We start from the raw sequence: 23,009 nt of genomic DNA, 5'->3' as shown, positions 1-23,009 counted from the left end.
TCTGTCTATTAGAACCTGATCCAGGCGAAGGCACAGAGTTCATCGTTGCTGTTTACTATGACCATACGAAAGACCAATGCACCCCTTTCCTTTACAAGGGTGCGAAGGGCAACGCCAACCGTTTTGAAAATGAGAAACAGTGCATCAGAAACTGTTCGGCCAGAGCAGAGGAGATCTACCCAATGAATGGTACGAAGGATGAATGCAGTTAATGACTGAGGGTTCATTCAATGAAGGACCACACAAATATTATGATCAAGGCTACAAGTGAGAAAGAATCCATGAGGCCTCGGAGCCACATATTCATATTGTTTTTTCCACAGCTAATTACTTTATATTCTCAGAGGCAGAGGGAAAGACATGTCAGTGTCATTGAGTCATACACCATCAAGTGGTAAAAGAGCAGGGCTACTCAGAAACAAAGCTTGAATTAGAACTCGCCCCATGAAAAAGGTTAACCAACATATAGTTTGTTCGTCTTTTTTTGTGATATTCATAATGATAATATGAGCATTATTAACATAATTACCTGTTCATTCTGCACAGCCACCAAAGCGTGTACCTTCAACAAGCTATCAGGTGGATGTGAAAGCAACTATTTGAGATACTACTATGACTCAGTCTATGATAAATGTAGAAAGTTCTTTTGGAGTGGATGTCATGGAAATGGAAACCGATTTCGTGACTACGACAGCTGCATTGCCACCTGTGACCCCATCCATGGTGAGTGCAATGCAAGTTGTAAATCTATTATGACAACATACCGTGCTCAAAACATTTTCACCATGCTGATGTTAACTGAAACTGTTTTGGTTCACAGAGGATGGTGATGAAATGGTGGAAGATGAGCAATTCTCCCCTACTGATCAGTAGACAATTGTTAAACTGAATTAATTTACAACCCCTATTATAAAATGCAATGAAATATGGTTACATCTTCATTAAAAGTATATGAAGACCTTTGTGCTACAACAACTGTATGAAAAGTGATCTACAAATAAAGTTGGATTTGACTTGATATACTTTGGATTCATTATAAAAAATATTGGAATGATTTGTAGCCTTTTCTGTTTTATCATTTACAATTTTAGCTTGTTCTGTCACCACAGCAAGTCATTGCAACTTGCACAACAGAGTTGGTTAGTTTTTAGGCAGGATACCTGATGTCTGAATGGTGCTATACAAACTTGCAGGGTTAGGGTAAACTTGCAGTGTGGCATTTCCTAGCACATTGGTGCCTTCAGATTTAAATTGATTGAAGAAACTATGTCGTTCGACAGTGGACCATATGGTCAGTGATTGTGTTGTACACTCAGTAAAATGCTTAAAGATCTCATGATTAAGATAAACATTCTTCATTACTTACTTTAATGTATGTTGTTTTCATTTATTTTTAAGCTTTAACATATTATTTATTTTATTTCTTTGTAAAGCTTTTATGTGTTCATTTTATTTTTTTGTAAAGCACTGTGAATTGCCCTGTGTTTCAAGGATCCCACTCACCTCTTTATTATAGTTTTTTTAGTTAACATTTTCTTTCAGTGTGGGTAACAGAGTAAGAACTCCATTGTGCTGTGAAACATGTTTCTTCACTGCCCATATGACAATAAACACTTTTAATTTTGAATTTTTGAAATAAATTTGCAAACAAACTACAGACACAGACAAAAAAAAACGACTACAAAATAACAACCAAAATAGAAGAAAACACATCAGTAATTAAAAAAAGAAAAGTATGAATATGTTCAGAGCTTCGTTGTGTTCAGTTTACGCATCAAATATATAAAATAAATCTTTTATTGTTGAAAGTCGCAGCACTTCCGAGCATAAATATGTTACATCGACGGGCTTTGAAAAGCTCCAAATTAGAAAATCAATGCAAGATGTTGATAAATGTCAGCGAGGGTAAATTCATTGAATGTGGACATTATTAAATCGAATACTAAGTACAACGGCATGATTTTAAAACGTAGCCGGAAGTAATGTGAACTAACTCTCCGAGAAACCTCTTTGTACAGCGCCACTTCCTGAAGTTGAAAACGAAGCCGGAAGTAGCCTGATGTTCCTCTCTGAGTTGTTTCATCCATGGATTCATCTTTGTACTGGCGCGCGGCCGAGCCGGCAGACCCTGCGTCACTTCCTTAAGTTATTTCCATTTGTTTGTGGGGAGCGCCGGCAGTTCTCTGCTGCTTTTCCCCCACCAGTTATAACCTCACATATTTTATCTTACAATATGCCCGGGTGGAAATAGCCGTCGTGACACTTTCTGTAATCCACCGACGTGTGGGAGCGAGCAGGGAGGAAAAACGTGCCTCTCGGGCAGCAGGAGTTGGTCCGCTAACGGCGGCGAGCTAGTTTAGGTTAATTGGCTAACTATTGTTAACGGTCCAGTTCGACTTTTGTTGTTGAACTCATGGAGTGCCCCCATCTGACCTCGAACGTGAGCTGTGCCATCGACTCCTCCAGGCTCCCCAGCGGTCCTCCGTCCTCCTGGTGTTGCAACGGTAAGCTCGGTGACATCCTCCCTGTGCTCCTTTAATGCTAGTGAGCAAGACTTGTGGCGCCCAGCTTCTGCTCAGACAGCTGGACTGTGTGTCAGAGGTGAGAACTATGGCGCTCCGATGGGCAGGATACGTCCTTAAACTGTCATTTAGGGGGAGGTAAGACTTGATATTGGTTATTTAGTTTTAGTCAGACGTGTGTCTCTGTTAGCGAAACGAGATTTGACTCCTCAGCAGTGGTTTGGGGGGTAAATGACCGCTTCCGGGTGCTTTATCATTTTGAATCATTTTGTGAAACAAATCCTCGTCAAGTATAAAACTATCAATCATTCTATTATAACGTGTATGTTGTTTTATAAATCTTTTTGTGTGCAGTTTGCAGGTCAAATAAAAGTCCATGGATTTGCCTTACCTGTCTGACTGTCCATTGTGGAAGGTAAGCTGGTTTGTCTGACAATCAGACACATTCAAATACTCCTGCAGTTGATGTAGAGGCACCAATTGCATGCTTTGGAACCCTTTTTTTAATACTCAAATATGTGTAATTATTTTCAGGTACGCCAAGTCCAAATGTTGTGCAACGTGTTGTGTTCTTCCTCCGTTTAGATATGTCAACGGACATGCGAAGAAACATTTTGAAGAGAGCCAAGTCGTTGGCAGTACTCAAAAGAAGGGGGAGAAACCAGAGAAGGAGAGGAGCCATCACTCTGTCTGCATGGACTGCAGTAACTACAGTGTGTTTTGGTTAGTGTCTGTCCACAATTTAAAGTCTCATTGAATCATTTGGTCCAGCGGACTCAAGCATATGGGCCTTGGGCCATGCGAAGAAGACATCCACTTTTCAATAAGCGTCTCTGCTATTTCTGATTCATTCACTGAGGAATGCTCGGGCTTCGTCACAGTAGTGGACTATTACAACACCGAGATCAGTGATGAAGCATTATAAGCACCTTAATACTACCGATTTAACTTCAGCACCACAGACCTACTTTGGGTATGGATTTGTAAAAACATGCATGTTGAAGATTGCAAACTGCTACAGTCTGAGGACATGGTTTCATGGATTTTGCACCAGGTGGTATTGTTGAAACGTGGGTTACTGTTGAGATTAGGTTTAAACAATATAGACTTTTCACAAATATACAAATGCACTAACACAAGGGGAAAATCTGTACTTGAAGATTGTTACACTACAGATTTACTGGTCCGTCCCGCACAAGATCAGATCAGGCTGTATGTGACTCCTGGACTGAAATGACAATTGGTCATCCTTTAATATTGTTCATTGTTGAGAGGAACAACGTACTTTTTATTCAGTCACTTTGTAAGAGCCTCAATGTATTTATAAACAATTCAATGTATAATAATTATGTGGTTAAAGCCACTTTAGCCACACTCTCATCAATATGTGTGTTTATGTGCTTGTGTATTATTTGTATTTTAATATTGATAAATTGTACGTATGCGTGTGTACTTTATAGTTACAGATGTGACGACTTTGCTGTTAATGACACCAAGCTTGGTCAGGTTCAGAAAGTGAGGGAACATCTTCAGACTCTAGAAAAGTAAGTATACTTGCTCATGCATGAAGTTTTCACCTGTGTTTTCTGTCTTACTCTCTTCAATACAGTAGCCACACAATGTAGATAAGATGTGCTTTTTTTTTTTATTACAAGTGTTTTGCTCAAGAAATATGAGTAATGACATATGTGATAATATGTTTTGTTCTCCTCCAGTCCAGCACTGATGAGTGACAGACAGCGAAAAAGAAAACTACAAGAAAGTCCGGCTCCAGACAGCAAGTTGTTAAAAGACAATGTAAGTGGGGCTTGATAGTTGCTATAGTTTTGTTCTGCTCTCAGAGGAACAAAAGAAAAAATTGGCCTTCTGTTTTAAAAACTTGGTCAAATTTTCCTTTGACAAATTAGCATTCACACTGTGGCCCAGAGCTTCAATTATATGAGTCACGGCTCGTCTTTTATTGGGCCAAGGAACTATCAAGACGACTTTAAATGGTAATTAAACAGTTTTGTCACAATGTTTCCAGTCCAGTAACTCTCCATGTGTCCACATCTTGACGTCTCTGACAGGACGGGGCAGCTCTAGTTGCCACAGGCCTGCGGAACTTGGGAAACACTTGCTTCATGAATGCCATTCTGCAGTCCCTCAGGTAAGTGGGCTTTGCACTGAGGATTAGGTATGTGGGTGTGCAACACGACTCAGTAGCTCTGCCCCTGTTGAGCCTGGGCCCCACAAGCAGTCATCCTTTATTAATATAGTCTGGGGCACAGTCGGGGGAATTACAGCGGCTGCCTGGAAACCAGGCACAGTCGAAGGCCAGGTTTCCCAGCCAGCATGCAGTTTCTTTAGCAAAGCATAAAACAGATGGGTTTCAATATCACTATTGTTCAGGCTCACACAATTGCTGAAGCATATTTGATTTCAGTTGCATATAAGATATGTTGATTTGAGAGTAACAACACCAGCTCCCTCCAATCACAGCGAAATGAGTCAATGTGGCGCCCTGCTTCGGTGAGGTGCAGGACATTGTCTGACAAACTGTTTCTTTGACAGCAACATCGAGCAGTTCAGCTGTTATTTCAAAGAGCTGCCAGCAGTGGCTCTGCGCAGCGGTAAGACGGCAGGAAGGAGGATGTACCACACCCGCAGCCAAGGGGACACCAGTGTGTAAGGTCCTCGTCTGGAGGGGGGGGGGGTGAATGTGGGCATGAATCTGACTATGAAAGAAGCAAGTATTTTATTGGCCAATACTGTTATGCATGACTACGTTTTTAGATCTTGAAGCATTCTGGCTGATTTGGCTGCAGATTGAAAGAAAAGAGAGCGAGAAACAATGACCTGCGGTGCAAAAGGCATTGGGTAGGCTTCAAAGATTTTAATGTACAACATGGTAACTCCCTTTTTTTTTTTTGTGTTGAGCAGATCTTTGGTGGAGGAGTTTAGAAAAACCCTTTGTTCCCTGTGGCAAGGCAACCAGACCGCCTTCAGTCCAGACTCCCTGTTTTATGCCATCTGGAAAATCATGCCAAGTTTCAGGTATATTGCTTGCTTGAGTGTGTGTGTGTCTATGCAATTTCTTTATTTTTTGGTAACTTTTGTACTCTTTTATTATTCATAAATTCAGCACCGCATACTCTACACACAACACTCTGAAATGTGCACCACACTAACAAGAGGAACTGCCTGTTCTGAGTTAATATGGAGCTGCAACGTAACACTGTGTTTGTGTCCAGGGGCTATCAGCAGCAGGACGCCCATGAATTCATGCGGTACCTGCTGGACCACCTCCACAGGGAGCTCCAGCACGGACGCAATGGGGCGTCTCACCCAGTCTCCACCCAGGATGAAATCAGGATCTCCACCACAGAGAGTAAATGCTCCATGTGGGTACATCTGACTGTTTAATGTGTTGATTTTATTGTTTTCAGGGATTGTGACTGTGTCTTGGAAAGTTTCCATTGTTCCACTCATCACTTTATTATTTATTAGGCCATTCATTTCCTTACTGTTTGATCCAGTCAGTATTCTTTCCATCTGTCAATGTACGTTTGTTAGATTGATTAAAAGCAGAAGAAGAACTGTTCTGTTTTGTTTTGCTTAAAGATAAAGTATATATAGGTTCAGTCAGTCAGGTTTTAGTTAATCCAATGTGTTTCATCAATGATTTCACAACAGCAGTTGTTTAATATTCAATCTGATATTTTTCATATTGAACTGAAGATAGACCACATGTTGGTTTTACCTGCCTGGAAAAACGTATCAATCGAATCTCATCAAGTCTTATGAATTTACCAAAGAAGTTTAAATTTTATGGATTGTATAATCGTCACTTGATGATTTCAGTTGGGTTATTTTTGTTTTGTTTTTTTAAACTTCCTCACAGAAATGGCACCGCGAGTGTCGTCACTTCTATTTTTGGTGGCATTCTCCAGAATGAAGTCAACTGCCTGATATGTGGGACAGAGTCTCGGAAGTTTGATCCTTTTCTTGGTAAGAAGTGAGCTTTCATCAACAAATGACAACAAAACGCAATGTTGACAAATCGACTGAGGTATTTAAATTCAATCACAAATGAAGCAGGATGAATTAAGATGACACGAGATGTTATATTTCTTCCTCCTTTTTTTCTTCTTCTTTCTTTGTCCTCCATCAGATCTGTCTTTGGACATTCCCAGTCAGTTCAGACAAAAGAGAAGCAAGGACCAGGAGCCGGGGCCAACATGTACCTTGCGTGGTGAGTTTCCCTCGAACAGAAGTTACAGTTTGTACTTGAGTTTTCTTTCACAGTATTTTTTTTTCCGTGTGTGGTGCTGAAAGTGTATTGTGTGATTGTTTTTTTTTGGTTTTGTTTTTTAGACTGCCTACGGAGCTTCACTGACCTGGAAGAACTTGATGAAACAGAGTTGTACTACTGCCACAAGTGTAAGAAGCGACAGAAATCAACAAAGAAGTTTTGGATCCAGAAGCTGCCAAAGGTAAAGCAGCACTTCTTGAGTCTTTTATTAGTTTATCTTCATTTACATCCATAGTAACTTGGGGGGTAAAAAACCATATTGTTTTTGGTGTAAGTAGTTTCTTTGTTTTTATTTGTTTTTCTAGGTTTTGTGTTTGCACCTGAAACGATTCCACTGGACGGCCTTTTTGAGAAACAAGGTTGACACCTACGTCGAATTTCCACTGAAGGACCTGAACATGAGGGGCTACTTATTAGAGGTGAGTCCAGAGATCACACAAGTGCTTTTCCTGGAACTTCTCAATACGGTAATAAAATGTTGTTATACGTGCAAAAAGAACTCTCTGGTGCTCCGAATGATATCTTCACCATACATGTAGGTCTATGCCAATACCACAATCCTAAATCACAATCAACAGAAAGTCACACAATGATACAATGTATATCACAAAATCCATCTTTAAGTTTCTTTATTGAATGTTTTAGAATTTAATATTTCAGACCTTCCCAGGTGAGACAAGAAGGTTAGTATTTTTTTAATTGGAGGGTGAGTTACCACTGCTGACCCTCTCCAGCGATCAAGGCGAGCCATCGATTAATTTGACGTATTCGTTATTCACTGATGGGTTTCGTTGGTGGTAGTATGAGGCTTCTCACCCCAGCGTGGACTCTCGACAGGAGTTAGTCTGAGTCCTCTTCCAAAGCAACTCGGCTGCAGCGTAATTGGAAGCACGACTGCGGCACAGGCCCGAAATGTTCCGAACCAACCAACCAAACACAGGATGTCACCGGCGTTCACACAGCACTTCTTTGTTGGTGTGTGCAAAAGAGGAATTCCTGCCACTGTTCACACGTTATGCATTCTGTAAACACTGAGGAGTTCTCATATGGTGAAAGTCGTCACAATAATCCCATGGGCACACTCGGTGTGTGATGTTTGTATATGTTGTAAAAACATCCAATGTGGCCTTTGTTCACATGTGTTGGTGAAATGTTGTTATGAAAGCAGCTGGAGCAATCTGACCCATTTGGTCTCATTTTATTTAGGATGGATTTTTATTTTTTGTTTTGTTTGTTTTTTGTTTTTTGTGAGTTTTTGTAAGTATGACTTTTGTTTTGTTGGCTTTGGTTTGAACCAGGGATCCACCCCGCACGTGTGAAGTCGCTCTGAAAATAAATGAAAAGCTTTTACGAGTTGGGGGAATCTGTGAGATCACAATGAAAACTTGGCACATATCAGGTCTATGTTCAGTTTTAGGTGGGAATAGGTGTGGATACTGAGCTCCACAGGTAGCACCCAAGGTTAAATATCTTTTTGTATATACATGTCCAGCCGCCTCAGATTGAATTCCATGTTGAATTTGAAAGACTTTAAGAATCATTCCTAAAACCTTGATTTGGTGAGAACAGTTGATTGACATGTTAATTATTAATGAAAACTGTAATAAATGGAAAATAATCTGCAAATAAATGAACAAGAAGTGCTGAACAATTATATTATTATAAGTAGTACCGGTAGGTTAATAATGAAATGTTATTGAATGTTGGGGAAGTGGTACAATTAAATAAGATTTAATTCTTTCTATCATTTTACAGACACAAAATGTTATATTATAGAAGTAAAAAAAAAATAAAGCTTGTGTCTAACTGGTGATGTAATCAAACTTAAACTTGCATCAACTGCTTGTAGATTTATAAACACAACGATAAAAACCATTCTGCTTGTAAGCAGTCACTGTGTTTTGATTACTGGACTAAAACTGTATTGTATTTACATTGATGTTTGCTTTTTATACCAAACAAATAGAATCAATTATTCACAGTAATGGCCAGTGTTGCTGCAGGAGCAGCTCGAACAGATGTATTATTCATTGTTTGAATCACCGGGTGGCACCGGCATTAGTGGCTTGGTGATGGATTTCCTGCTGGCCGTCTGGGAAGTTGCGACTTCATTCTGTGACTTTGCGAGACGTCCTGACTGCTGATGCACACCTGTTTCTGATTCTCAGAAGAAGTCTGTTTGATGTTCAGTGTAGCAGCAGACTCCGCACTAATGGCTTTAGATAGGATCTGAACGGCTATGCACCAAAATCATGAAAGACTATTGCTACTTGAAGTTCAGAATATAATGCCGCTTAATGCCTGCAGAGGGCGCTGTATTACAGCAAGCCTGTCTGACAAACTTAAATAATCATGCAAGGCTTTTCAAAACCAAGGCTACCAAGATGAAGCAATCTACCCTAATAGGATACATAGATGCATTCAAAACCAATAAATGATGCATGAAAACTTGATTAAAGCCGTGGGAGGGAGTAAAAATGAAGCCAGGTTTTGTCTAAGTATCAGTAGTACGAAACCTGAAACCTTCCTTAATCTGTTATATTGTTATGTTGTTTTCCGTTCATATTCCCTGAAGTAAATCCTCCAAACAGGTTTTCTATTATCTGCTTGCATTCATGGTCAGACCTCCATGTTTTTGTTGGTCCGGCTGTGGAACCTCTGCCTCTCATGAGGGCTGAACATGTCTAAATATCATTCCGATGTTGATTTAAAAAATGTTCCCGTTTATGTTTACAGCCAGAGAACTCGATACCTGGGAGTTGTCTGTACGACCTCGCTGCTGTAGTTGTCCACCATGGCTCTGGGTAAGTCATTGTTCCATATATTTCACACTGCAATTGTTTCATTGGAGAAAATAATGCCATCAAATGGCCTTCCAGGTTTATGTCTGTTCAATAGCTTCTATAACCTGATGTACTGCGTAACGCAATGCTGGTTCTCTGTGGACATTTAGTTGTCATCAGTTTGATGTGTACAGGGCTGCAGATTAGTCGAGGTGCCCACACACAGCCTTGCAGGTATTGGATATTTACAGAATACATATGTTGTGTGGTAGCCATAGCCTCTCTATTGTTAGTTTGGAAATAAAAAAATTAAGTGCTGAACCTAAAAATAGCAATAATCATTATAATATTGAACAAAGAGCTTACAGCCTGAGCACTTCACTCCATAAAACATAACTCTCTCATACTCGAGGCACTTGACCTATGAAAACCTGAGAGGATAAAATAAGATATCTGAGATGAATAAAAGTCTGATCAATAGTCATTACCTCTAGGTTTCAGAGTCATCTTAAATTGCCATGTGAGGAGCTATTTAGCACTTACAGCCACTTTTAGCCGCGTCAGCCATGTTTGACGATGGTTCGCAGGTTTTAATCCTCAGAATTAATTTTCTGACGGTGGTTAAAGTTCATATGTAAAATAAACTCCACACACGAGGAAATCTCTATATTTACTTCTGTGAGTCCCAGCACCCTTCAGCAGTTGACCGCCAGTCACTCAGCCACCCAGCCACTAAACAATTCAGATCCAATTTTATCAGGAAGGCTCGTGGACAGCTGCAGTTTAAAAATTCATGCAGCCACTAAATGCTGAAAGGCATTAGGCAGAGTCCTTGAAAATGCAATTAGAAGTGCCAAGAATCAAAGGGGCTGCAGTTTTAGTTTTGGCCTCTAAGTAGCAGTATTGCACTGATGATGTTGAGTAGAATCCAGTTCTATTCCTTCAGCAGAAATAAATGACTTCTTGCAAGAAGCCAGGCGGCAATGTGATGTGTGTGTGTGTATATATATATATGTGTGTGTGTGTGTGTTTTCACAGGGTGGGATCCGGGCATTATACGGCTTATGGCAGCCACGAGGGCCGCTGGTACCACTTCAACGACAGCACAGTGACTCTGACCAGCGAGGAAGCGGTGAGGAAGGCCAAGGCCTACATCCTCTTCTACGTGGAGAGGACTGGCCAGGTGGCCTCAGACAAAATGGCCACAGATATCCCTGCAGCGGAAACTGCAGCTGTGGACAGTGTCTGTTCCGAGGTGGTCACTCAGGACAAGGCTGCCGCAGACACAGCGGCGTCAGACATTGGCCCGGTGGATGCCGCGGCCTCGCACGTCGACCTACTTGACGAGAAAGTCGGCGCTGCAGATGGGAGCGGCGACCTGGCCGACCTGGACGAGACCGACGTGACGTCGGCGGACGCCGAAGCTTCAGCCGAGACGGAGGAAACTCAGCAGGCCATGCAAACTATTGCACAGTGACTCCAGTCCGCTGCCTCCGACCAGCGTGTCACTTCACCTCAGCCATGTTTCGTCACAGCGCTGATCACTCCCAGTTTTTTCACATTCAAGAGATTTGTCGTTTCTGGCCGGCTTGACCACATCCAGTACTTGATGATGTTTAGTGTGACTTTCTACATTTTATTTTCCAGATTCACGATTCGAGGTTCGTCCCTCTCCGTGTGTCTTTTAGATTCCCAAGGTGACCGTTTGGAGTAATGGAGGAAAGCTTTCGCCTCGGAAAAACCTGGGCTGGTCCACTGTTTAGTCTAGACTGACGAGCTGCACAGTGTCAAGACGCTGTCAGTGCAACAATTTTTGGCATCGTTATAGTTTCATTGTTTTTTGACGTTTTCTCTCTGCGACCTCGACAAAACCTCAGTTCCATGTTCCAGTTATTAGCAGCGACTGTAGGAAGTAATGCATGCGATTGAGGGCCACTCTGTACAGACTTAGACCAACTTCTTGGCCAGAATCAGTGGAGAGGAAGTGATCATTATCAAATAGTTTGGTCTGTGTTGTGCAGCAGTATCATTTAACCTTTTTATGTTAATCGGAGAAGGCCAAATGGGACCTTTTTAATAAATTGTCTTTTTAAAATGTTGCTCACGTAATGTGAACATGGCAAAATACAAACACATTTTGTTCTTTTCCAGTGTGTTGTGACGTTTGTTCGCTCTGTTTGTGTTTAATCAAGGTATAACAGTCGGAAGGGAAACGAAGGCCGTCTATCTACCTACTGTTTATACTTACATGCTTACTTTTTTCCATGATATAGTTGAAACTATGAAACCACTGTATGTTTTAGATTTATCACATAAAAACTGAACTACGTCAAGTCTATTTGGGTTTTTCTTTAACTTACGTCAAAAGGACAGTACTTAAATGATAGATTCCATAAAGTCTGATTGAAACAGGTTTATATGTAGTGTAAAAATAACTGGATTTTTTTTTTTTTTTTTGGGGGGGATTACATGTTTTTAAGGTGGACCCTTTTTTTTAATGCTTTTTGTAAAAAAAAAAAAAAAAACCTGATTACTTTTTTTTTTCTATTTCTGGAAGCTGATTAGTAACTTCTTATGTAGGATCATGTGAAAAGGAGACATTGTGTTTCATGTTCTGTAGAACAAACATTTTGTCAGGGAAGTTGTCAGCAGATCCTAACTTAATGAAGAATGTCTTTTCAGGCTTGGCTCTATTTAACGAAATGAAAACATGTTTTTATTACTCGCAGGCGTCTCCACTTAGAGGATTACTTGGGTATCGTACTTCGGATATGTAAACTGATGTCATATGAAGCACATGTTAGAAACTAGTTTCTTATAATTAGATTTTTTTTATTAACATTTTTTTTTTACGGGGACACATGAAAAGCAGAAGCATCACTGTTCAGATTGCCCAGTAACGTCCTTACAGTAAACAGCCTTTGATATATCTGAGAGAGAGCACAAGTTTTTAGGCAGCCCTTTTTGTTCTCCCCCTCCCCCCCCAAACTTCTCTAACCACACACACACACACACAAAGCGCTCCCTTCGGGACATGTGCCAGTCAGTGAGTCTGCTCGCTCTGGCAGGAACAAGCCTTCCTGTATGCTGAGGAACAGCTGCTCTTCGTCGCCGGCTCACAGGTGGCTGTGAGCTTGCTACTCTGTCCCCATTAATAACACAAGTGACTCCTTTTCTCCCCTCCTCATCATCCTCATCTTTCTCTCTTTCAGACCTGATCACAGCTGCTAATAATAAGCTCCTATAGCTTTGTGAGATCAGAGATCTGCTTGAGGACGTGATGATGCGGTGAGTCACGGAACGGTTGTGTGATCACACTCCTCACAGTGGCATTTCCCAATATCCTGCATATTTTAGTGATCGGTGATAACGAGTGGAAGCCGGATGCGTCTCGCAAGAAAGGCGGCGTGCTGTGGTGACATGTATGTGTTTTCACTTTTGCCATTTCGGTATGTCCTCGCCGCTGCAGTTGAGCAAACACGCACTGAGTCAGTTTGCTGTTTGCCTCCAGGTGAAGGCCTGCACCACTGTCATTGTGGTTGAGACTTTCGCTTGTGGGAAGGTTTCCAGGTTGGGTTTATTGTTGATGCTTGGCTTTTCAAGTGACTTGAATGTATTCAATGGGAAGCCTAAAGTCCCGCTGAAGTGTGTCATGATTTTCAGTTTGTGACGAGCAAAAAGGAGAAGTTCATTTCAGCACATTATTGCATATCTGACACATGAATTGAACCACGGTAAGCTTTAGTGCAACAGTTAGGCAGTTGCAGACTATAAAGACTTGACAGATGTTTCACATTGTTGCTCTTCAAACATGGAGAAAGACACAATTGTTTTGTAGCAGACCATTTGTTGTTTTAAAATGATCCTAATCCCTTTTTGCGCCATCAGCCTCCTGATAAATAGGCCAGACCAAAAACGTCTCACAAACATTTTACAATATCTGTGCCTTGAATATTTTTACTCTCTAAGGAAAGTTAAGTTACCTCAGATGCTCCTCCAGCTCTTCTTTCTACCCCATTGAATAATAATGACTGTAAAAGCAGACCTTGCATATCAGATTACATATATATCAAGTTGCATGGTGAAGGTGTTAGAACAAGTCAGAGGCACAAAAGCAAAATGCAAGAAAATACTCAAAACGGTGACAAAATTCCACTTGGAATCACAGTAAATGGATACGTTGCAAAATGTCACATCAATAGAGCAAGAATGTTGCTCAGACTTGTGAACCTTTGGTAAAACGACACGTGGACATGACATGCTTAACATTCACACAATTACGAGATAATGTAACACATTTTTTTGGGCACTTGTGCTCAACAGATGAACGATTGTTGTGCAACAGCCGGGCGACAGTTTTGTCAGACAATTGAGAGTTTAAGACCTCTGAGGCCGATTTGCAAATGAAATAATACATGCTCAACATTCATGCATGTTTGAGGCTTTGTGAGAATATTAGATTTTTTAAATGTTTTTATTTGCAGTTACAGTTTTTCAATGGATTGTGGTTCTTTTGAATCCAGCTGGTAACTGATCATAATAACTAGGGACTTGCACTATATTTTGAAGAATCGTGGTTGTTGCTGTACAAGGTGTTTCTCTTTTCATGTGCCTTGCCAGTGTCTATCTCAATTGGAGAACTAGGCCGGCGCAGTGTCAACATCTGGCTCGAAGTAGTGCTTGCTGCCTGTTGAGAGCCATGACAGATGGAAAGGGAGCGTATGGCTCAAACGCTTCCATCTTGGACTGTGCCGCAGTTGTCTTCCCAAAATAGCCTGCATTCTCCGGCCTTATATGTGCAGGCCTTCAGCGTGTGCCTGAGGGGGCATCATGTATCTAGGCCACACAATACAGGCTGTGGGCTCATTGTTGCAGCCTACCAGCAGGCCTATCGCTGCCCCGGGGACGAGGGCTCTCTTTTTTTTGCCTTGGGACACCTCGCCATGCATCTCACCCAGCTCAACCGGGAGTGTCTCCTGCACCTTTTCTCCTTCCTGGACAAGGACAGCCGCAGAAGTTTGTCTCGTACCTGTCGTGGGCTGCGTCGGGTCTTCCTGGACCCGTGCCTCTGGAATGTACTCCACTTCAGCTCCCCTTGTCAGCTCAGGAAGGACAACTTTATACTGGGGCCGTCGTTGCGTTACTTGACCGTCTGCTGGTACTCCAGCAGGGTCCTGCAAGTGTGCAACATTGAGGACTGGCTGAAGACCTCATTTCAGAAGGACATCTGTAGCAAACATGACAGACTGGTCAGCACGTTTCTGACTCATGTCTGCCACATGTGAGTGACTGTGTGTGGTATTCCTCCGCTTTGTTGTCTGTACATCAATGACTACTGACAGAGGGTTTTCTCTAGGCAAGGCAGCTTTGTTCATACTGCACATTTTAATAACAATGCCATTCAAAGTACTTTACGTCAACAAACACGGACATTAATGGTCAGGTTATGGTGATGAAACCGACCAACACTGGTTTGAAATAATAGCATGTTGTTGTGAATGCATTGTCATCCAAAGCAGTGCTTTTGGGACAGTCTGAGCAGTTTTAAACTCACATCAGTTGATTGACTATGGCCAAAGGGCATGTCAGTTGGACTGGAACTTTAAAATGATGGAATAACAACCTACCAATAAAAAACAACGCAAAGGTTTTTGCATAGTTAAGTTGCCAAACAAAAAGTTCTAGAACATCTATGGAAACTATGAAAAGGCGGAATCTGAAATCCTCTCAGCCACAGTGTTCCGCTTCTAAATTATATTCAATTTCTGTGGCCTTTAGTGTGCACATCCCCTAAAAGAGTATGACTTTTTACTAGCATAAAAGTGATTCGTCAAGTATCCCATGGTTAGAAGCATTATTTCCTTCTCCTGTTCAGTTTTGGGTCACACAGTTGCTCTTCTGACTCCCACTGGACTCCACAACAGTTGTTTTTAAAAACTTGCAGTGAGTGCCCCCCTTTGACCCCTCTTGTGGGCTTGTTATTGCCGGCGGCCTACATGTTTAGCATTCCTGCTCCAAGTGAAGGTAACATTAACATTGCTGTGGCTTCACCTGTGTTGTCTGCGTTCCTGTCTTCTTTAAATCGCATGTGTCTTTAAGATGATCAGACACATTTTGGGGAGGGGGTTTCCAGTGTCAGTCACACCCACTAAAGCAAACAAAGTGCTTCTCATTTAGAAACACATGACTTAGTCAAAGTGCCATGTTTAGCTGCAGGCAGCAGGGAACAGAATCATTAGAAACAGATGGTGTATCCGGAGCTGGCTTTAGAGACAGAAAAATGACACATCTGTGGGATATGAGACTGATTCTATTAACTAACATAACTGTGGTCGCGTATCAAATTATATTTAGTGAGTGACGTGACAGTTGGATTTGATGGGTCACTGCAACGTGCTGTCTTGGCTGTTGGCCTTGTGTGCGTGGCCGGCTTCAGGCAGGAATCGGCCCGGAGAAGCGTAATGAGGTCTCTGGATAATTTCTTCAAGGCAGCCAGTAATAACCGTCGATACGAGGGGAGCTGGGCCGCAGCAGCTGGCCGGGATAGGAGGAGGAGAAAGAAAAGTGGAGGGTTGGCTCAGTGGTGTGTCGTATGACCCTGTGAGGATTTCCTGTATTGTGAAATCCGAGAGGTAAGACATGAGAGCTGCGAGATGAGTCAAAACTGGAACCACCCACTTTGTCTGGGGCTGGTCTCTCGGTGCCCTGAAGGCACACTCGGTGCATACTGATAAACCCTCCCAAATTGTCTGAGGCAGAAGGGAGAGCGAGCGCACGTGACAGAGTGGGCGGGGACAGAGAGGAGCTGTGGGGGTGATAAAGAGCGATTTGCCCAGAGATCCTCCCAGTCAGCTGCGTTCCTGAGATTTATGCAGGCAGGTGGAGCCTACAATTGGCTCTTTGTTGCTGTCAGAGGAATGAACATGTGCGTCTGTCTCTGCCTGCCTCTTCCTGGATAAGGATCCACGCAAACTCTGACGCCAAGCACATGTCTATCTGTTTTTTATATCTCCATGGAAAAAAGCTATAAAACATAGCATGTCTTCTGGCCCCTGTAAACTGCCATTTGCACGGCAGTTCTCCTCAAAGGGGAGATTACAACAATGAGTCGGTTATTAAGAAGTCAGTTTTGATCGTCTCGTGGCCACGGTGTTGGAATTACGCAACATTTATTAGCATGCTCAACATGGCATGTCGTGTGGGTTGCACAGTGGGTGGCATAAGGAGCTTTGGCACGAGACTTTATGTTTAAACATTTCTGAACAGATTCAGTCCAAACTTTGACACACACCGTTTGGCTCAATTGATAGTTTTTCTCTCACAAAATGAGAACAAGCCCATGTTGGGCTGTTATTTAAGTAACTGGCTTTAACCTCAAAACCTTGAGCTCATTGCTGAAAACCATACTTGAATTTGAAAATAAGAAAACAAAAAAATAAACTGAAGACTCCCAGAAATTAGTCAACCCTGTTTGATGCTAATCCTTAAAGGGCTAAAAGAGATTAACAATATGACTGAAGTCCTTTTAGAGTTCACGTGATCATTTGATCTAACAAAATGATTATTAAGAAACCAAATGGGTCACTACAGAGATGATTACAAGTTGTTGATGTGGCGTTCTGCATGTGCCCAGAAAACACCAGGCTGCCCTCTCACTGCTTTTTTTTTTATAATGTGACCTACATGATGGTACAACGAACAGAGGGCGGCGACCAGGGGGCGGAACTTCCTTGGTGGCACGTGGTGGCACCTGCCCTCTGACCTCCAATCAGCATTGGTGTTGAAGTCACGTTAATCATTGCGTAAAGATGCCGCCCACCATTGTTTTATAATCCTCAACCGTGAAATTTGTTGACTGGATTCAGTATGTCCTAGATTCACTTTGAGGATCGTTCTGTTTGTTAAAAAAAAAAAAATGACAACAAAAAAACAACTCAAATAAATATTACTTCATAACATTTGGGGGCCTTTTTTTGTGTATTTGGCATGTTCTTCCTGTGGGTTTAGTTTTTTGCCTCTAGTTTGCTCCCACAATCTAAACACATTATTATACCTATATGCCTTATTGATGACGATGATGATGTCTCAGTCTTCATCCTGTGGACTGGGCCTCAGTCCAGGGTTTTCTCTACCTTCATATGTAGTCACCTATCCAATTCCACAACCCTAATATTTGGATGAAGCCATATAAAAGATGGATGGATGGAAAACTATTAGTTACTTTCTCTGGTCAAATCAAAAATGTTAGTTTTTAATTGTAGAAAAGGACTTTGATGTATTTTTTTTTTTTATTCCTGCTTGTAGGAAGGGAAAGCTGGATAATGTTGACAGATAATAATAATGGAAAACATCATTTACTATTCATCAGTCAAATGAATATTTTAAATATTCCACATAAGTTGACTTGACATTATATGTGTTTTATAAGTCACATCTATGAATCAAATAATCCAAATTTTGGGGTTGTTCATGGTCAATCTTTTAGTGAGACATTTGCCCAATTTAGAGAATTTTAGAAGTAGAGATGATGAAATATTGGTAAATTTGATTATTGTCAACAGATTTCAACATTTAAAAAATGCCACATTAGTGAGTTTATTTGCATTTTTTAATATCCTCCATTTAAAGTCAGTACCTGACATTTTGAAAATGTTCTTCAGGAACATATAACGGGTTGAAAGACAGACAAGAAAAGTCATTTTAGAATAAAATAGTTTTGCTCATTGGAAGAATATTAATGTGCTCCAAAATAACAATGCATGAGTGTGTGAGGAATTAATAGTTTTTAAATTATGTTATATTTAGTTTAGAATAACACACAGAAGAGAGGGGAAGAGTGCCATGAGAGGGCGGATTATATAACAAAGGCTTGTTTTTAGTTTTTTTTAAATCAGTGTAATATACTTCCATTCACTTCATTCTGTTTCCTATCTGCGCTCTGTTCAACTTCACCGTCAGTAGACAGCAAATGAATCTAAATAGAACAGTCTCCTATTAGCTTAATGGTCCACCCCCTCTTAATTTTGTTAATGTCAATACAGTGCAATCACGGCTGCCTGATAAAGCCCATGCCACGGAGCACATGGATCGACTGTGCTCTTGCATGTTCAGGGGTTACTGGGGCAAAACCCTCAACACTTGCCGTCCATTGGAATATGTTTAGCTCACGTGTGGTAAAGTGGTAGGATTACGTAACTCTTTATATAATCTTCAGTGAACATGAATGACACCCCGATCTGTAGCCATCTGAACAGTGCTGCCGGCTCTGTGCTGCCGGCCTGCCAGTAGGTTGCAGTGCACTCCAAAATACTGAGTAGAAACGTGCAGTAAATACATGCAATTCACAGGAACATTGGATTTTCAGTCTGAGGGGTTTGCTTCTAAAGAAAGTACTGAAATGTTGTGTACTTGTGATGTTGTTATTCATCAAACATCCTGTAATTGTTACACGTAATAGTCCCATACCGCATGTATTCTTAAAAGCCTTTCAGAGAGCGGAAACGCATTATGCCCCTGTGGGGGAGTTTGCTAAGAAAAGACAGTTTGGTGGAGCTCCGTCACTATACAGATCATGTTGCCACCTCTTTGTGATGTTGTTTACCCGACATTTATAAGCGGCTCGGATCGAGTCCCCAAATCCAAACACTTCTTTTTGTTACCTGAGTATTTGAGTATCCACTGGACACACGCCAAAGGCTTGTCTTTGCTCAAACTGACTAATCTCCTACAGTACTATACGGTATGCTGAGTAAAAATGCAAACAGGTTTAGTTGTCCATTGTGTGTCTTTATTAACAACTCTTGATGCTTTCTCCACTGCAGGTGTCCCAATCTGCTCTCACTGACACTGTCTGGCTGTGGACACATCACCGACCAGGATGTGACCTCCGTGCTGCGGTGCTGCAGGAAGCTGCGCCGCCTCCACCTGGAGAACTGCGTCCGCATCACCGACAGCAGCCTGCAGGCTGTGGTGGCTCACGGACACAATCTGGAGGTGGTCATGGTGGACTTCTGTAGGAACATCACTCAGACGGGGCTGCAGAGCTGCAGGGAGATGAGGCCGGCCGTCCAGCTGAGCGCAGAGAAAAGTGCTGATATGATCCCAGACAGCCAGCCCGAGGAGAGGCTGCCGCACCGCAGGGCGCTGCAGAAAGTCCTGCAGTTTTCCTGAGGGACGTGCCTGGCATCGTAACACACAGGGACTACGAGAAAGAACACCTCCCTTAAGAATTTACCAAGATGCTTTTGTTCCTTTTTTTATGTTTACAGATGCGTTTTCATACCTTTTTTCTTGACATGTTGATTGTGAAAGGTTGTAAGGAGCTGTAGTGTTGTGTTGCCTCACAGTATAAATCCCCAAAGAGGGGTAAAGACTTTCCTTTGAAGTGTTTGCATGTTTATTATTTTCCTTTGTGTATTTTTATAAAGGTATTCCTACCAGAGAAAAAGTACACTACATGTACGACTATTCTTTGGACTGGAGTATCTCTAGCTTTTGCAGGTTTACTTAATCCAATGACGCTAAAGTTACCGATACTCCAGTTTCTTCCCTCAATTCAAATACATACGTGAGCTTTATTGGTCATTCCACATTACCAAATTGTTTGTGATGTTTTCAGTGCCTCTTTGTGCTACAACTGTGATGGACTAGTGACCTGCTGAGTTACACTCAAGCCTCCATGGCCCCAGTTTAGATTACTCGCACACAGCCTGGGGTCTTTTTGCTGTTCATTTACACTAAGTAGCTTTAATCCGTCCATCCAACTTCTATGTTGCTTTAACAAATGTAGGGTTGGCAAAAACTAAGATATTTGTATTTTATGAGAGATTATGGACCAAAGTATTCCCAGAGTGAGACCGAGTGTCAAGCAGCCATTGGATAGTACTCGTAGTTTCTGCTTGCTGCTAAGAGACTCCTACTTGTCAGATGTCAGGTTGTCTTTTTTTTTGGTCAGGTATAATTTACTGTGCAGACATTACCGTGTCATACACTAAGTCAGCTCATTTCCTCAGGAAATTACACACTCATCAGAACTGTTTTCTTCCAAAGATTTTTTTTTTTTATCCACGAGTTTAGGACGATTTTGGTCAAATGTCACACGTGCCTCCTTCAAAGGAACTACGCGCCGTACAAAAGAGGAAGACGTGCAGGGTTGTCACGTCCGCCCAGGAAGAAGGGTGCTCCCAGTGAAAGAAGCTATGAGTCCGAGCTCTGATTACTATCTTGTTATGTAAGACAACAACACATGAAAGTAGGTTGATTAGGTGTGTCTGTATGCGAATGCCACGTGACAAAAAACACATCACAGGCTGCTGCTGCTGCTGCAGGGAACTTTCTGTTCCATGACGTCTTCACTAAAGAATGACCAAAGAATGAATGAATGAAAAACATCGTGGACAGGTGGAGACTATAATACTCATAGCCCAGTTCAAGTATTCCTCATTTCTTCATTCAATTAATGTGTAGCCAGGTGTGAGGCTTGTGATCCACTTTAAAAAAAAAAAAAAAAAAAAATACCCTACTGGTAGATTCAAGTGAAACAAAGATATATTACAGAAATGACTCTTAACAAATCTTTCACAGGCGTGTGATTTGTGAGGAAATCAGAAGAGATATCTCTTTACCTAGAATCCCTTATTTCCTGCTTTATTTCTTAGAATACATAAAAACGTTGTTTTTTTTGTCAAAACACATGTTTACCTCTGATGTATTTTAAATGTAACTGTAAAATAATAATGTATCTCATCAGATGTTACCAACAAAATATTTGCGTATGTGATTCCAAAGGAAGCCCAACATCAAGCAAAATCCGCTACTTATATACTGTAAATTTAAATTCACAAGGAGTTGTGTTATAAGCTCCGCTTTCAGTCTTGGTGCCTCAGAAGTAACAACCACAATATCTGTGGATTTTAAAACTCATTTAGTTTATGTGTTTTGTCTGCTGGAGAAGTAGCTTTAATGGGTGACGCATTAATACCCTCCTATCCCCCGCTGCAAATGGGACCGTGATAAAAACGCATGATTTCTCAGTAAAAGACAATGCAGTTGCAACATTCTAAATGACTATAGAAATAACACAAGAAAAAACAACTTCAGCAGAAAACCCTAACCACAGGAGTGGGACGACAGCAGGACTGTGTTATGAGAGGCAAAACTATACTGAATGAACTAACAACTATTGCTACATTTACTCACACCACTAAAAATCTGTGGGAGTGGATAGAAGTGTTTAAGAATATATCACAATGCATTTTGTTCCAACAGAGAAAAGTCTTGAATTAACCCCCTCCAAAAAAATATAGATCTGCTTTTTTTTATTCACTCAGAGAATTCCTAGCCAGAGTTCAGGCAACAAAAGCTATATTATTTACTGTCATACACTTTGCTTTGAAAGACATTCAGGAATTATGTGTTCCAGGTGGGGGGAGTCCTGAGGCACATCCGGCTGCCTGCAGCACTCCAGCACAATAACAGCACTCAGAGGGAGACATGTTACTGCACGACTGTATCAAAGCATCGCCGCTCCGCTTGCCTCAGCAACGAGTACTGTTTCTGTGGCTGTGAAATATTAAACTAATGCAATGTTGAAAGACCTGTTGCCCAGATGCATGTCCTTAAAAGCTCTGTATTCTACTTGGAAGGGTTCAACGTGAGGCGGTCGCGGTGCTTACTGGTTTCTGCTGCAGCCTTGAATGACTTCTCACTCTTAGGCTGCTGCTCCAGTCTGCCTTGTAAATAAAGTGTCTGGGCCCAGCCCTCACTTCACAGGAATAGAAGGGAAAAAATTGTGAACAAAAGAACGTATTTCTGCTAAAGTGGGTGTGAGGGGAAGTCACAACCTGAACTGCAGAGCCACTTTCTATCCTTGTCATTTGGTATTTAAATGAATATGCAGCGCCACAAACATGTAACAGTGAAATTTCAGCGTATTTGGTATTCAAATCTGAAACGCTTTATAAAATGCAAATGTTGTTTGATAAAGGATTTCATTCAGCTGATTTGTGTTCCTGTGCTGGCTTTATTGTTGCTTTACAAAGAGCTTCATGCAAGAGCTGAGGAAATATAAACCCTGCAAGATCAAAAGTGGACCCCCACATGTGTCTGCCTCAGCTGTAGAGCGTGAAAAGCCTCAGACTAGTTTAAGCAGTCCTGAGACGGCGCAGAGCGGGTTAGGGGGATGGGGGATGGTGGGGTATAACACGTCTTCAAACGGACCACACGTTTCAATTAGATCCCTCTTTTATGAGAGCCGTTTGCCAGGGGTTTCATGTTGTGGAGCGCTTAAGCTCGACGCTGTGCTAACAGCTTTCTGGTTAAAGCATCAATCAGCATGAAACAAATTCACGTTGCCACTTCAGAAAATATGTTATAAAGAAGAGATGGATAGAAAAAAAAAAAACATCCACT

General features: G+C 41.5%; 2 protein-coding genes across 2 annotated transcripts; both read left to right on the top strand.

Moving 5' to 3' along the window:
* Window positions 1-2,286: 2,286 nt before the first annotated feature.
* usp3 (ubiquitin specific peptidase 3) lies at window positions 2,287-11,911 on the top strand. The gene is made up of 15 exons (XM_080504902.1): window positions 2,287-2,504; window positions 2,877-2,937; window positions 3,108-3,245; window positions 3,983-4,066; window positions 4,238-4,319; window positions 4,592-4,671; window positions 5,076-5,189; window positions 5,445-5,558; window positions 5,756-5,905; window positions 6,406-6,512; window positions 6,676-6,756; window positions 6,879-6,997; window positions 7,122-7,235; window positions 9,553-9,620; window positions 10,638-11,911. The coding sequence occupies exons 1-15, from the start codon at window positions 2,414-2,416 to the stop codon at window positions 11,074-11,076; spliced, it is 1,842 nt and encodes a 613-aa protein (XP_080361028.1). The 5' UTR covers window positions 2,287-2,413; the 3' UTR covers window positions 11,077-11,911.
* A 2,394-nt stretch (window positions 11,912-14,305) lies between these two features.
* On the top strand, window positions 14,306-22,508 carry fbxl22 (F-box and leucine-rich repeat protein 22; the record flags this gene model as incomplete). Its single annotated transcript, XM_080504221.1, has 2 exons — window positions 14,306-14,880; window positions 19,421-22,508. The coding sequence occupies 2 exons, from the start codon at window positions 14,306-14,308 to the stop codon at window positions 19,767-19,769; spliced, it is 924 nt and encodes a 307-aa protein (XP_080360347.1). The 3' UTR covers window positions 19,770-22,508.
* Window positions 22,509-23,009: the final 501 nt, after the last annotated feature.

This window comes from Blennius ocellaris, assembly GCF_963422515.1.
Source record: "Blennius ocellaris genome assembly, chromosome: 11".
Lineage (NCBI taxonomy): Eukaryota > Metazoa > Chordata > Actinopteri > Blenniiformes > Blenniidae > Blennius > Blennius ocellaris.
Note: the sequence above shows the minus strand (reverse complement) of the source record. Positions and strands in the feature narration are given on the sequence as shown.

Coding starts and splice junctions, on each gene's coding strand:
- usp3 (XM_080504902.1), top strand. CDS start 2,414: ATGGAGTGCCCCCATCTGACCTCGAACGTGAGCTGTGCCATCGACTCC. Junction 6,513..6,675: donor GAAGTTTGATCCTTTTCTTG/GTAAGAAGTGAG, acceptor GTCCTCCATCAG/ATCTGTCTTTGGACATTCCC. Junction 7,236..9,552: donor TGAGGGGCTACTTATTAGAG/GTGAGTCCAGAG, acceptor TTATGTTTACAG/CCAGAGAACTCGATACCTGG.